The sequence below is a fragment of the Pseudopodoces humilis genome, chromosome 2, assembly GCF_049639895.1.
Source record: "Pseudopodoces humilis isolate 2021_Gansu_Grassland_sample_001 chromosome 2, ASM4963989v1, whole genome shotgun sequence".
Lineage (NCBI taxonomy): Eukaryota > Metazoa > Chordata > Aves > Passeriformes > Paridae > Pseudopodoces > Pseudopodoces humilis.
The window spans coordinates 30,603,050-30,618,917 of record NC_142201.1 but is presented as its reverse complement, the minus strand read 5'-3'; the positions used below and the strand labels follow the sequence as shown (position 1 = coordinate 30,618,917).

The following is a 15,868-nucleotide window of genomic DNA, read 5'->3' as shown; positions in this document are numbered from 1 at the left end:
TCCCTGAGAAACAAGCATGCTAATCTGCATGGTGTGGTCATTTCATTGCTTACTAATTACAATTTTTTTTGATCTTTCATCATCCCATAGAATAGGAGTGGGATAATTTTACCACATATTTAATTTGACAATATAAAATTACAGTCTTCAGAAAAGGCAAAGTTCGCATTGAAATAGTAAAAGTACATCTAAGTATCATTACCTATATACATGGCACAAAATTTTCATAGGAAAAATCAGCCACTTTGGCATTTGGACTATTTTGGGATATTTATGCAGTGAAGACGAAGCCCTAAGGAATAGAAGTGCAGTGGCTTCCAGTGGTTGCAGTAGTGTATGTATATAAACAAAACCTGTGGAAAAAGGTAGTATCATATTTTAGAGTTCAAGAAATGCACCTGAAAAAAATTATATTCAGGAATACAGTGTCTTCTTTTGAATCTGAAGCAGTGAGCTAAAGTTAAATACAGGAACTTGAGACCAAGATGCAAAGCAAGAAACAGGAATGAGAATACTGTCATAACATAACCAGCTAATGTTACATAAGCAAAATGCAGCCTGTGTCCTACATGAGCTAATGACTTCATCTCTCCCTTACTGAAATTCCCCCCTCTACCACACAGGCAAGCAATTTCTTTCTGTCTCCAGTCATTTCTATGATTAACCCAATGCAGTTCAGGACAGGGTTTCACGACGCAAAAGCCTTTGGCAGCAATTGCAGGAATACAAATATACTCTTGTACCACTCCACTCTTGTTTCTCCCTACCCTTGTGCCCTGCCTGTCAGATCCTCAATCATGAGGGCAAATATCCATATGGATTGTGCTGTGAACCACAACAGCCTGTCAAAGAGCAAGCTGAGTTTTTAAGAAGGCCAGCCAGAGCAAAAAGCATCACATTACAATTCAAGACCAGACATTCAGATGCAAGTTATGCTGGTGTCATACAGCCACTACTAGTTTTGTGGAGTCTGAAAGAAAGCAGCATATGCTGCCTTGCAGCATGGGAAACCTTTTACTGTCCTTGGGGAAGCCTGTACATTGTTGAAATGGTCTAGACAGCTTGTCTTCCAAAAGACAGGCAGTTGCTGTGTACAGTCTAAAGTAACCTTCTATAATTTGTGCTCTTTATTTGGAGGACAGAAGGAATTTTTAGGTCAAGGCAGATGACTGTAGCAAAACTTGATAGTGTTGTCCAAAATTCAGTGCCAATTCAGTCCACCATACAAGTATGAAGTCACCTGCTACAATGCTTCTGAAATAAGATTATTACTGTTACTTCCCACCTCAAAAATACCCTAGATGTCATCAGAGACATCAGACACAACTCTGGCTATCAACAGTGATGCTCCCCTACCAAGAGCATCAGGTAGTTATTGTGGCCCAGCTGCACCTCAGCAAGTATCTCAGAGAAGCATTTCAGTCATGCAATCCTAGGGCTTGGGGAAAGAGCAAAATCCTGGATTTTATCTTTGTGCTGAGATAGCAAATTTGTTGCAGGTACATTGAAGTTTTCAAACCCTGTCAAAGATCTTTTCTTAGATCTAAGAAAGATTTTTAACACTGATTTCATTACTTATAAAAACTTTGCTAGTCACTGACATGGAAAGAGAAGCATAAAACCCTATCAACATAGGATATGCCCAGCATCAGCAGTCTTCAGCATACTTCTGTGTACTAAAGCTTAGGTGAAAAAGGAGTAGGGACTGCAAAACCAAATAAATATCAACTATAACAATAAATATCTCAAATTCTCACTGACAGGTCAAGCTACCATTTCAGATACAAGAGCTGGCAGTGTATGAAGAAGGCGTGCTCATCTGGATCAATTTTGAGTGAGATGTCCAAAACAAAGATTCCCATCTGTGTAGGCCTTTAATATTATTTGGTGTAGATAATGTATCTTGACATAACAGCTTTGATTAGCTTTGAGTTTTTTTAAAGTATTATATACATTACACACATACATATATGTATGTACACACTAGACTTCCTCCAACTCAAGATGCAAGGTCAGATCTTTCCAAGACTGGGAATACACTCTCCAGGGCAGTTCCAAGAAGAGGCAGCTTACAAATAATTAGCAGAAAGCATGAACATCTCTGTAGCTGGGATGATGCTAATACATTCAGGTTGAGAGCCAGACAGTCAAAATGCTCTCTTGCTTTCTATCAAGAGAGCTGCTGATCAGAAAGAACTGTAATTCTCTTATATTATAGGTCCAGAGCAAGAAGAGGTGAAAATACAAGCTTGTTTATTTTGTGGAGAAGGTTTATATATTGTACTGCAGTGTCAATACCTGCAAAACAGGTTCAGCAAGATTTGACCCAGTCCTTAATTTGCTAAAACTTTGTTCATATCAGTGCACAGGATGGTACCTTGCTGGGTGCTTGTGTCACACTGACCTAATCAGGATAGAAACTTTTCCAAAGAAGTAATAGATAAAAAAATGATTCTCCACAGACGGAGCACAGAAAAAACACTATTAAAGATCAGCATCTTTTAATTTAGCAGACACTGTTTACATAGAGATAACACAGTGACAGTAAAAGATAATCAAGATATGCAAATTCTTACAGCTTAACTGAACTGTACATGGAACAACAGAGTAAGATTTAAATAAGGAATATGTAAGAAAGTATACTTTGTGGCTTAATGCTCCAAGAACAAATTGCTGGTCAATTACTACCTAGTCAAATGTAATCAGCAGCACACAGAAATAAAAAAATGCTTTTGCATACCTGTAGTGTCTTCCAATTTTTCCTGAAATGATTTGTCCTTCTCATATTTTTGGTCAAATCAAGGGCTTATAGTCTTTCCAGCATGCACTGATTACTGTTTGTAGAGAAGACTGTGCTAAGTGCAGTCTCTGATTAATGAAGTGGACTGACAGTAATTTCTGATATATTTAGAACAAGTCTAAGATGCATTTTCTTCATTGCAAATAAGACCTCCCCACAGAAAAAACCCAACATTTTGTTTAGATAGTAGGAAAGTATTCTAATTTTTCTCATATTCAGTTGTGTGTGTATATATATGTCTATTGTTCCACTATAATCATTTAAAGTACTTCAAAACCATGCTTCCCATGTTAATTGCAAACCTTATTAAATAAAAATATTAGACAACAATTTTAACCTCGAGTTCATGGTTTCTTAAACCTAGATTCTATGTCTTATGCTGAAAACAAGTTCTCATACAAAACAGGTTAATGAGATTTGAATCAATTGTTTTCAACGCATACGAGCTAGGAACTAGCTACATAGTGAGGGGGAATAAAAAGATTTTGAAGTATTAAGGAATAATGAATCATACCTATTTATTAGTCATCCTAATGAATACCTGCAAATTATTCCGCCATAAAGTTATTCTAACTAATTGGAGAACACAGACATATGTCAGTAACTAGGACAATTGAACAGTTTACTGTCAAGCAATTCTAGTAATTATTTAAATTGGTGATTAGTTATCACATCAGCTGAGATATTTCTGAGTTCCTTTAAGTTCCAGTATGGGAATTTACTGTGTACAATTATATTACTGAGAAATATCCATACAGTAAATGAATATGCAGATCTCTTTATTTAGCAACCATAATGCATCTATATTTACCAGCTCCTCTGTTTACACTGTTGATGATGTTTGCAGAATGCCATTAGCCTTCTAATTTGTTTTCTAGTAAAAAAATGAAATTACAAGAAATGAGTGAGATTGAACTACTAAAAAATAGCAGTATTAGAAGAGTTTTGTAGCATGCTTAGCACAATGAGATTACAGTCCACAACTATGGCTCCCAGCAATGCTTCTTAAAAACTGTAAATTTGATTTCTGGAATAAAGATAGCAAGAAAAATACTAAAATCCCTTTTAAATGCTTTTTCCCTGTAATTTTCTTCTAAAACCATTTTTGTAGTCTTGTGCTCCTTTTTTTGTTGTTGCTACAAGCTATAGACAAGGCACAGATAGTAATTTAAAGCTTATTAGCAAAATTACATAACTTCACCCTATGACCATTTCTTGCTGTACTTAAACTGCACATATGTTTGAGCAGAGGCCATACCTTTTTTTATAAACTTTTGACATAGTTTTTAATATAAGCATAGTTGGTCAAAGTTCTAATGTAGTTTTAATAAGCCTTTATTATTGCACATGCTAATGACAGCAACAGCCTAATGCATTTCAGGCTAGGATACCCCACAGATAAGGCTATTTTAAAAGACACAGCCTTTCTTTTTGTTTAAGGAGAAACAGCAGTCTACCAGAGGAGTAGGCCTTCCTTCAAACAGCCAGAGAAAATGCTTAATAAACCTACACTTTCCATCTTGCAGAAGGAAACTGAAATATACAGAACAAGTCAGAAAAAGCACAGCATAATTCAGGATGAAGTATTCAATGCACCATATTAATCATGTAGAGAGTCCCCTGTAGCAATTACAAAGCAAACAGTAAGATATTTAGCTTAAGGAAATAAAAAACATGGTCCAAGAATAAAGAAGGAAAGATAATAAATTGGATGGAGTAAAGAAAAAGAAATGCAAGTCTAGCAAACAGTTACAAGAGAACAAAAATTTAAACCTGGATTCTTCAAATGTTCCCATACGTTCCTGACTTGCTGTGCCCAAAAGAGGTACCTGAATAAGCACAAAGAATGGCTCTCAAAGTGGAATAAAGAGGAAAGACACAGGGGGTAACTGTACCCCACTCCAGAGCCAACCACACAACTCTCCATGGGCACAGGAGCAGTAGCTCCCATGTTAAAATGTTCAGTTCACTGGTGGTCACTTCTGTAGAATCACTGCCAAGGTGAGAGTATTCCACACCACCTCAAAGGAAGAAAGTTTCCAGCTATAGAAAGCCCAGGTACAGCAATATGGCTTGTCTAATGCAACAAAAGATGGTGCAGATGGGGACACTTCATACCTATTCCAAATTTTGCAGAAGACAGAGAATCCAATGATAACAGACAGTCCTCATAGCTCAGACCTCCTTAAGCAAAACAAAAGAAACTTCAGTTTTAAACCTTGAAAAGAAGCCACACTCACAGCCAATAAAATTTCTCTAACACAGTGAAGAAAACACAACATTCCAGTAATTCAGGAAGAATTCTATTCCACTGATGTTCTCAACCAAGCAATGTTTTAAACGCATCTATTTTTTCCCCAGAAAAGCAGTATCTATCCAGACAGATAGTTTTTGACTGGCTGTCAAGAAAAAGAAAATAGACCAATTTGCATTAGAAAATACTAAGAAACAATTCTCAGATAAAAGCAAAATGTTTACAAACTTTCCAAGGAAAGTTTTAAAATATGTTGATAATAGAAATATTAAAATACTGATTTTCCACTGATTCATCCCTGAATGGACACTGGCTCACTAAATTAAAATAATTTTCAGCTATAATTGGGGATTTGAATCTTCATCTGTGGGACTTATAAAAGACTGTTTCAGCAGAACACTACAGTTAGATGGATGAAGGTCAAACATAAATATAAATTTCCCACTGTCCAAGTCAGATTTCTGAGAAAAGCATAGAGAACAAAATAGGTACATGCAATTCCCAGCATCCAACAGAATTATTTCTGAAAGTACTCTATCATTTTCCTAAATTTGATTTCCACTAAATCAGAGCCAAAGTGAACAAACAGTACAACTGAACACTGAATTAATCCATTAAAAGGTCTGGGCTTCAAACATCCACATTGCCGAGAAAATTATTTCAATAACAATCTGTGCCTCACATCTCGAACTGCAGCACTCGTTTGACAGAGGAATAAGCAGCAGCATAAAGAAAATGGGAGACATTCTCCCCTACAACAGAGTTCCTTTTCTTTCCATTTTTCCATTTTCCATTTTTCTTCTGTTGAAGGAATAGCACATCTTTGTCACTATATATAAACACAAGATTTGCAAAATAACCACGCCACTGAATCCATGGCCACCATTCCCCTGATAAATAGAAAAAGCTGGGCTCTTCAGGATTATTTCTCAGAAACCCAAGACTGACACTTTCCTTTTCCTGGAAGGAGAGAGTCATCTGTCTGCATCTTGAAGAAAAAGTAGATCCTCATCAGTTCCTTTATGGAGTGTTACTTTGGATTAAAGGCAGGTTAAGAAAACATATAAAAAAATTGAAGCAATTACCTCTCCTATAAAGACAACCATAACACAATCCAGTTTTTCTTCAGGGGACAGCTTATCAATAAGGGAGTGGAGAGTTTCTGTAAGGTAAGACTTGACTTTTCTTTTCACTGTAGGTATTCCCATTACAATGGAAACTGAAATCAAACAAACCAGAAAGGTACTTTCAGTGATGGCATACACAAGATAGAAAACAAAAATCTTGCAATGAGGCATTGCTTTACAAATGCAAAGGATTAAAAGGTGGAGATAGCAGTAATTTAAAATAGTTTAAAATTATGCTACCCAACATCATGAGCATGACTAACACCATGTTAGTTAACACCAATGCTCAGAACAAACAAGCAGACATAAAAACCCCAGTCCTAGACATGCTAGACTAATGTGTAGGTGTGGTATACTGATCCTGACTGGACACCAGGTACCCACCAAAGCTGCTCTATCACTCAACTCCTCAGCTGGACAGAGAGGAGAAAAAGTAAAGTGGATAGAAGTAAGACCAGGGAGAGATCACTCTCCAATTACTGTCACAGTCAAATCAGACTTGAGGAAGTTAATTAATTCCATTCAAATGAAAATAAGGTAATGAGAAATAAACACAAATATTAAAATACCTTTCCCTCACCCTTCCCTTCATCCTAGTCTCAACTTTACAGCTCATTTCTCTACCTCCTCCCTACCAGAAGCATAGGGGCATGGGTAATGAAGGCTGGAATTCAGTTCATCACATCTCCACCACTTTTTTTTCCTCAGTGGAAGGACTCCTCAGACTCTTGCCCTGGTCCAGCACAGGGTCCCCCCAACATGGCAGATGGTCCTCCATGAACATCTCCAATGTAAGTCCTTCCCACTTCCCACTCCAGGCTGCAGTTCTTCATAAACCACTACAGCATGGGTCCCCTCCACAGGCTGCAGTCCTTCAGGAACAGGCTACTCCAGCGTGGGTCCATCACAGAGTTACAAGTCCTGCCAGCAAACCTGCTCCACTGTGGGCTTCTCTCTCCATGGATCCTGCCAGGACCCTGCTCCCATGTGTGCTTCCCATGGAGTCACAGCCTCCTTTGGGCATCCACCTGCTGTGACATGAGGCTGCACGTAGATATCTGCTCCATGGGCTGCAAGGACGCAGCTGCCTCTCCATGCTCTTCACCATGGGCTGCAGGGGACTCTCTGCCCCGACACCTGGAGCACTTCCTCCCCCTCCTTCTGCACTGACCTTGCATGTTCTCACTCCTCTGTCCAGCTGCAATTGCCCCTGGGCAGTTTTTCCCCCCCTGCTCTTCAATCTATTTTTCCAGTGTTGCTGGTCTGGCTATTGGTTCCACTGGACATAGAGAAAGCTGCTGTCACTCTCTCAGAACAGCCATCCCTGTAGCCTCCCTGAAACCAAAACATTGTCACACCAACCCCAATACAAGGGGAAATAGTCAACAATCATGGTATTATTCAGACAAGGTGCACCAAGAGTGATTAAACTCCCTAACTTAAGTTTAAAAATAAAACCAGTATAAGAATTCTTCAAAATTCAAGTGTTTAACTTCTCAGAAGTCATCTTTTAAGATAATACTGCTGAAAGCCTCTATTACTTTCCTTGCATCTGGTTTTGGTTCTTCTAATAAAACAAGTCCAAGACAACAGAACTGGATGGAAGTTCCTCAACGAAATTCCTTATCTCTAACAAATGCAAAGCAATATATCCCCAGCTACAATCTTATTTAACACCATCTTTCAGCAGGCCATCTGAGTCCTGTGTTGCTTAACTTTTCCACAGTTTTTCTTCTGTACTGTAACCAGGACTGGCTACCTACTGGGAACATTGCAGATAGCAGCAGGACTGGAGTGAAAGACTTCATGAAGTCCTGAAACCCTGAATTCCCTCCCTCTGTTTAATTAAATAAACTTGGTTACAATTCCTATTCTGTAATTCCAAATTTCTGCCATATATTCCCAGGGGGACATAACACAGACTTCACTTAAAACAATAACGAATTATTAGAGTTTTCCTCCCTGAACAACAACATTGAAATGGAAGGTATTTATAGTCAGAAAAATAAACCTGTGGCCTGAGTCCACACATTTGTCATACAGGCATGCCTTCTGTTAAAAGAAGAAGCAATCAAACTTACTGAATTAATGAAAAAATGCAAGCCAGGAGTAACTACAACACTGAATTTATTTTCCCCTCCAATGACTGTCCAGATTTTATTGATGCAATTATATCTGATTATCTTTGTTCTCTCAACTTTTAATTTATACATTGAAAAACACTGTTCGGAACAACAGAAACATCAAAGCTAAAATAATTATAAACATGAATGGTTGCCCCACAAATCTGAAAAGCCAAAGGGATATATCCATTAGCAGCTCAGAATCTGAAATGCTTGAGCTTTGTTTCCTTTTAGCTACAATAAAATTCATCAAAACTAAATGCTTCTTAATGTGCACCTTAACATGACCTGGGGTGTGACTGAGATTATGCAGAAAAGAGCAAAGCTGAAACCAAGCTCCTTTCATCTCGGATTCAGTGCGAATTCAAAGGATATCAGTATCACACAAGTTAAATGAGATGTCCTTGATCTACCAAGAAATACAGTAAATTCTTTTTCTAAAACTAGAAGGTCCTCCAGATATAAAACATGAAATAACCATCATATCAGCATACCTCCTGTCCTTCCAAGGCCAACCTGCACAGAAGGTTGAAGACTTCCTTCATTTTTCAACAAATGAGGCAAATGGTAATAGATATTTGGCACTTGAAGAGATTTTCTACTTGTTAGCTCTTTTAACAATTTCAGTGTCTCATCTGCAAACATACAGGAAATCAGTAATGCAGAAAACAAACAATATGAAGTCTTAAGCAGTTGTAAACAGTACAAAAGGCTTGGTCTTAACTGAAAGACAGAATAAATTGTGCACTTTTCTGAGTCATTGTATCTTGTCTACAAAGGAAGCCTTTTCTTATTTCTATATTTTTAATAAACAATGGCCAAGACTATTTTGCACCTATAACCTTGTTACAGATACAGTTAATATTTACCTGATCACATAAGATTTATTGTGAATTTACAGAAGTAAAGAATGTTCCATTTATGGGGGGGGTTGGTGGTTTTGTTGGGGTTTTTTCCCAATTAATCAAATGGGAGGCTTATTTCCCTAGATAATTTTTCACTTTTGCTTACAGAGGTCATCACTATCCAGCAAACACTACTGCAAATAACTTTTCAGAGCTATGAATACATATTAGAATAGACTGCACATAAAGATACAAAATAAAATAGCATTAAACATACAGTTGATATTCTGAGTATTCCTGGGAAAAAAAAAAAGAATGCAAATTTAATTTAGTCCATTAGAATATAATTATCCTACTAGATTCCATTTGAAGCATTCTTGCTCTTTCTGGTGCAACTGCCTTTCAGTATGTCCAGGTGGCTCTCAAAGTTGAAAATAACAGTTTGTAAAATTACCCTGCTGTGTGTGTTGGTTTTCTTGCATCAAGTGTGAGAACAACTCATTTCAAATGACAAATATGATAGCATATGGATCTTCGAAAACTTACAGGCTTTATAATATCAAGTTAAGTAAAAACTGTAGTCAAAGTTTCTTGAGATAAAATTGAGAAGTAAGAAAAAGAAAGCCATAAGTGTAATTCCTCTCAGATTCTGAACAGAGCTTCTACAAAGATAGATGGGTTTTGTTGTAGATTTTGTTTCTGTATGATTAGGGGTTTTTAAAATGTTTTTTTTTAGGTGAAACTAAATTCCTAATCATCTCCAACCTTGCAAAAAGCTTTGTAAATAGATGCCATAAGCAGATACGTCTATTTTGATAGACTCCAATACAGACACATTTTACTTTTCCTGCTAACATTTCTTTAACTTCATCTGCAAAACCTGAACTAAATTCTGCCCTAGTATGACAGCTCTTTGTTTGAATGAATAAGGATCTACAAAACAATCTAGAATTCTTTCAGCTTCAAAGAGAGCAAATGGGTTTTCATTAAGCTTAATACACTTAAGTATTCATAATACTATCTAATACTATGTTCTGAGCACAAAAGCTCAGTAATTCAGCTGGCTTCTCATTATGGCTCTACATGGAAAAATGTGGATGTCCATCCCAGCTGGGATCTAGACATGGTAGAATGTTAAATGAATTAGTACTTTCAGCTGCATCAGAAGAAAAGAACTCCTTGTATTACCTAAAAGCAAGTTAAGTCAGTTTTAATAACAAATGTGTAATAACTTAATCCTAAATCCAGAATCAAAATTATTTTATCTCCTCCATGCTTTACTTTAAAAGCAGAACCACACACATGAAATAGGAAGATTTATAGACCAAGCTAAATGTAACCTCTATGTGTGCAGTTCCTGGAGATCCAGGGAACTACTGAGATCAGGCCATTAGTGTCAGACAGCAATTCATGAGTGGCATCAGCACTAGAGCCTATAATTATAACCACTTCCCAGAAAAAAAACCCAACCCAAAAACAACAACAAAAAACCCCCAAAACAAAACAAAAAAGCCCAAAAAACAGCACAAATGCAACTGGACAAAACATTCAAAAATCTTGTTCCAGGCTTTTGAATTGCAAAACCCTTCAGGAATCAGCTCCTTATTCGACCAATACAGTGAATTTTCTGCAACCTACCAAGTCAGATCTCTACAGGTAAATACAGAAAATTTGTATGTATTTGTTATTCATTTTCCATCCACAAACATCAGAGCAATGAAACCGTAACAGTGTGACTTTAGAAGTTAACATCAATAGTCACATGAATATTGCAGTGTTTTTCTCTAATACTGCCAAACAGCTTTTTATAAACCTGACATCCATCTCCAAAATGGGTAAAAACTTATGGAAGATTTTACTAGTTTAATCACTAGTTATTGAAAAGGCCATTTCCCATACTTTTTTTACAAATCGTAACCAACACTTCAGTCCATATGATTTAATTCCTTCCAGTTGACTTTTAAGCATATTTTAACTGCTTCAAGTTCATCCATTTCTTCTGTTTGCTCACTTTTCCCCTCTGACTATTTAAAAAGTGATGTAAATTAATTGTCAAAATATATTCAATGTAATAAGTAAGTAACCAGAAGTTCCAAACTTCAGGAGCTAGGCGTGGAGTAAGTAATTCTTACAACTTTAGGGACTGAATAAGGGTGGGTGAATCATTAAGAACAACAACTGGAAAAAACAAACCAAAACCACCCACACCAGATGCAACATATTACACATTTTTTATTCACACTGCTGAACAGTTTCATTTGGCTTTCCTGATAGCAATTTCTTGAGTTTACTATAGTAGTCAGAAGAGATATTGGTATTGCTGAGTTACAAAAAATATCTCAGAGTGTGTACCTGAAAAATTATTCATTGCATTCTTACTGCTGTTTGTTTCTGCCACGGCCCTTCTGAACTGCTCCAGGATGGCGTTGAGCTCGGAGGAGCGCTGCAGCGTGCGGTGCTCGGCAATGCGCAGACGTTCCTTCAAAGCGTGAAACTCCCGCTGATAGGCAATCAACTTTTCTAGGGAGAAAAAACACAATCCCAGTTATTTGCAGAAACAAGCCCCTGCTGACAGGTCCAACAAGATCTAACGCTGCTTGGCTTTGCAGCACCTGGAAGGCAGAGCCTGGCACAGCCCCACCTGAGGAGCTGGGTGCCTCAGCACCTACACAGCGCAGGAGGGGAGAGCGAGCTGCACCACACCAGGATGCAGGGCAGGCAGTGAGGGGGATGCCCCTCACCACAGCACAGACCAGGGTAACCCCGAGTACCCAGCACCCAGCACCAGGCAGTTCTGAACCATTCCTTGGAACAGACGCCCACAAACCATTTCTTTTATGAAGCCAAACAGGAGTGGCTCCTTACAAAAGCACAGGTTACATCTTCTGAAAGACCCCTCTTAATACTTTGTAAGGATGAGTGGAACTTGACAGTACTTCAGACAGATCAATTTTAAACCCAAGTTTTAACTTAATATTATGGTCAGTGCCTGAGAACTAAAGAACAAAATTTTTTATCAAAATTCTGCTGATGTTGATTCATACACATACTCTTGACAGGGGACCAAAGGGGAGATGGAAACACCAAAACTGATTTGCTGATATATTCCCTTTGCCCTTGACACCCAGTAAAGTAAGTGGGGCTGGATTTTGTATCCTTCCTTCTTCCTATTGGCAACTTCCTCAAATCTTCTGCTCAGCATCATCACTATCACCCTCCTTCTACCAATACAAAGATATTGACTGGAGTATTTTAAGTGAATTTGTAACTCATAATCAATATTCCAGTCACTCAGTTGACATCCACAGACATCTCTCTTTTGTTATTTACCTACCCATTCCTAGTCTTTTTATATTGCAATGGTCTGAAAGCAGAAGTTTAGCAAGCAATTTAGAAGTTTAGCAAGCAACTCTTCCTGTTGCTATATTACATAAGTCATGGGGCAAAAAAGGAATTAGAGTCAACTTCCCATGTTAATATAGCTACTTTTCCTCCAAATTATTTCAATTTACATTTATTCTCTTTCTTTTTTTTTTTTTCTGTTGATAGATGGGATGTACTGCTTCAATTATGTTTAGAAAACTTAATTAACTAAAATGCCCTCTGTTTTGAAGACAGAAAAATAAAACCATAGTTCACTACCTCTTAAAAACATTTCCCTTGCCAGCTTTATTTTGCTTCTTTCATCAAAACCAAATGGTTATTGCTTTTGTGCCAACAAACCCAGAACACAGATGCTGGCCCACAACACTGTGCTAGGCACACTACACAATGCTGACTGAATCCAGGCTGCTATTTGAAATAGGAATTGACGCTTTAGTCAGCAGCACTTAGAAGACTGTGAAAATTTTTTGGAGTTTCTGGCATGAAGGCCATTCTTATTTGCCAATGACAACTAACAAAGTAGTTCAGTCCTGATGCTTCCAGTGAACTGTACTGGTATTGCATTCATGGTACTTGAGACCTCAAAAGCATTAATTCCTTTAAGAAATACTAGATGAGTAGTCAACTTCTCACAGTTCCCTCAACCAGACATATCTAGGTTAAGGAGGTTGCTCTAAAAGATACATAAACTCCTGGCACCTATCCTTCACAAGTACATGGAGATTTTTTTTTTCCATTAGGCACAATATTATTCAGTCAAGTATAACAAAAAAATTCTAAGATTACAAATACAGTAAGATTTTAAGTCTACTACCCTAGAGTATTTTTCTAGTTATTTATGCAAAACAACACAAAAAAAATAATTCTTCGCTTATGTGAACTTAAGTGACGTAAAACATTTACATCTCTAACACTACTAGAGCTAGCACTTGTCATGTTTTTGGAGATTAAGGTGTAATTTGGCATTTTGGTGGCTGCCTGTACTTTTAAATGAAACAAATTAAATTTAAATGTTTAACACTTATATCTTTAGCTTACTTTCAGTACTTCAAACATAACTGCTCAGGTACTTATTACTTACAAACAAACACAACAAATTTTATCACATACTGAAAGGCAAAGGAGAAAGGACTCTTACAGTACCACCATTGGCAGTGACCACATGTCCCAGACTTTAGAAAAGCATCCTTTAAGCCATCAGCAGTTCATAAATATTCTAATTTGACTTTTCAGAGTTTCTGAATACTTGAGAATGAGCCTACAAGATAAAATCTAAGAATCTATTTTTATCTGAACTTTGACTGAGCTCAAGCTTGGTAGAGAAGGTCCTATTTAACTAATTTGGTATAATTCTATGATAAAATCACCCTCCCCACAGATGAAGGCAAAATGAAGGAAAGACAGTGGTTGGTGCAATCTCACTTGGAGTGCTGTGTGCAGGTCTGGGCCCCACAGTTTAAAAAGGATGTGGAGTTCTATAAATACATCCAGAGGAGAGCAACACAGGGCTGGTGACAGGGCTGGAAGATCCGTCCTGTGGGGAGTGGTTGGGGACTTTGGATTGGTCTAGTTTGGAGAAAATGAGGTTGGAGGGGTGAGTTCATTGTTCTGTGCAGTTTCCTGAGTGGAGCAGATTGGAGATGGATGTGTTGAGCTCTTCTCCCTGGTGTTTAGTGACAGGACACATGGGAATGGTCCTAAGCTGTGCCAAGGGATGCTCAGATTGGACATTAGAAAGCATTTCATTACTGAGACACTGGTAAAACATTGGAACAGGCTTTCTAGAGCACATAAAGTATTTAGGAAGCATCTGGACAATGCCCTTAATAACATGTTTTAGATTTTGGTAAGCCCTGAAGTGGACAGGCAGTTGGACTAAATGATTTTTGGCAGGTCCCTTACAATTGAGATACCCTGTTCTATGACAAGCTGACTTGTAAGCATTGTATATACAAAAAAGTCAGTAGTGCACCTGATATTTTCAAGATACATTTGACCATTTAGTGTTTTATTGTTCAGAGATTTCTCTGAATTGATTTCTTGTCCAGAAGTATGAAAACACTTTTTTTGATTGTTATTACAGTAAAAAGGAGAGTACTGAGCCTAAAAGTACAGACAAAACAGAGGTCAGTGATCACCATCAGTAAAAAATTATTCTTTTTCTATAGGATTATGTATTCTGTTCTTATTCTCATGCAGAAATATAGAATTATTTAAGAAAACAGAAGAAGGCGTTCAGACAGTAAGTTATTTGCCTTACAACACTGATGAAAGAACACCAAACATATCCTGTCTATTTTCTGACAAACAAAACATCCCTCTAACAGCAGCTGTAGCCAGTATTGAAGACATTTGGTCTCCAATAATTTCAGCATATGAGCGTATTTTTATTTAAGAAAAATGTACTGTTTTACATTGAAATGAGAAGATTTTCCACAGTTTTCTCTGGAAGCTAGAAAGATCAAATAAAATAAATACCTTGTTAAGAAATTACTTGAGAACTGAAAGCATTAATTCTCCATCATTTTTCTCTTAAATTCTAGTTGGTCCAGCAAAACTCCAGGAGCTAAAGCCTAAATACTTTAGCTGGCCAGAAGCTGTGCAGTTCTCCCAACACTATGGCAACTGAACCAGTACTTTATCAACCTTTTTCCTTTGTTGCCATACGTTCTCTTAAATATGCAGAACCTAGAGTTTAGACAAGCTCTCTTGAAAGTTGATGCAGTATTTTGAAAAGTGAAAATTCAAATGAAACTCTGGTGGTTTGCCAGTTTTTTACCAGAGATGAAATCTCAGCTCTCAGCCTCCTCTGCATTATTTATGGTTCTCCTACTAAATAAGTGTTAAAAAAATAAAGTTATTCCAAAAAGACACCACTAACCCAAAATTACAAACTTAGTCCACTCTCCTCTTAGCCATAGATAATCTTGACTACATAACTTGCTTAAGAGTTGTCTAAATTTGAAGAAAAATTCCAAGTTTTAAAACATGGAGTTTCTGAACATCTTAGCATGCACCTAATTTCTTTGTTTGGGCTTTTGTATTTCTTGAAAAATCTGTTTATGTACTTCAATCCTTGCTTTTTGTAACAGCAAAGAGCTTTCCCTTGAGATAAAAAGGGACATCAAAGTAAAGGAATATGAAAATAGGCTGTAGTTTGAGTTTAGAAAAGCATTTTGCAGAGTATTTCAGCTCAACTGAAATAGCATAAATCTGAATTGCAGGTAAATAACCAACACTGCCAGAATACTTGCTGTATTCTAATTCCAAATTAAATATCTACTGAACAACAAAACAGAAAAAATACTGTGGAAACTCAATCAAAGCAATTTTAA

At 37.2% G+C, this 15,868-nt stretch overlaps 1 protein-coding gene across 4 annotated transcripts in view; it reads right to left on the bottom strand.

The window, feature by feature from the left end:
* The window catches only part of MGAT4A (alpha-1,3-mannosyl-glycoprotein 4-beta-N-acetylglucosaminyltransferase A), a 73,571-nt gene that overhangs the window by 33,791 nt on the left and 23,912 nt on the right, over positions 1-15,868 (bottom strand). For all 4 annotated transcript variants that reach the window (XM_088051959.1, XM_005516526.3, XM_088051960.1 and 1 more), the window contains 3 exons: positions 11,502-11,669; positions 8,799-8,939; positions 6,140-6,273 (listed from right to left, as the gene is read on the bottom strand). In XM_088051959.1, the coding sequence (XP_087908085.1) occupies positions 6,140-6,273; positions 8,799-8,939; positions 11,502-11,669 (443 nt within the window). The remainder of the gene's footprint in view (positions 1-6,139; positions 6,274-8,798; positions 8,940-11,501; positions 11,670-15,868) is intronic.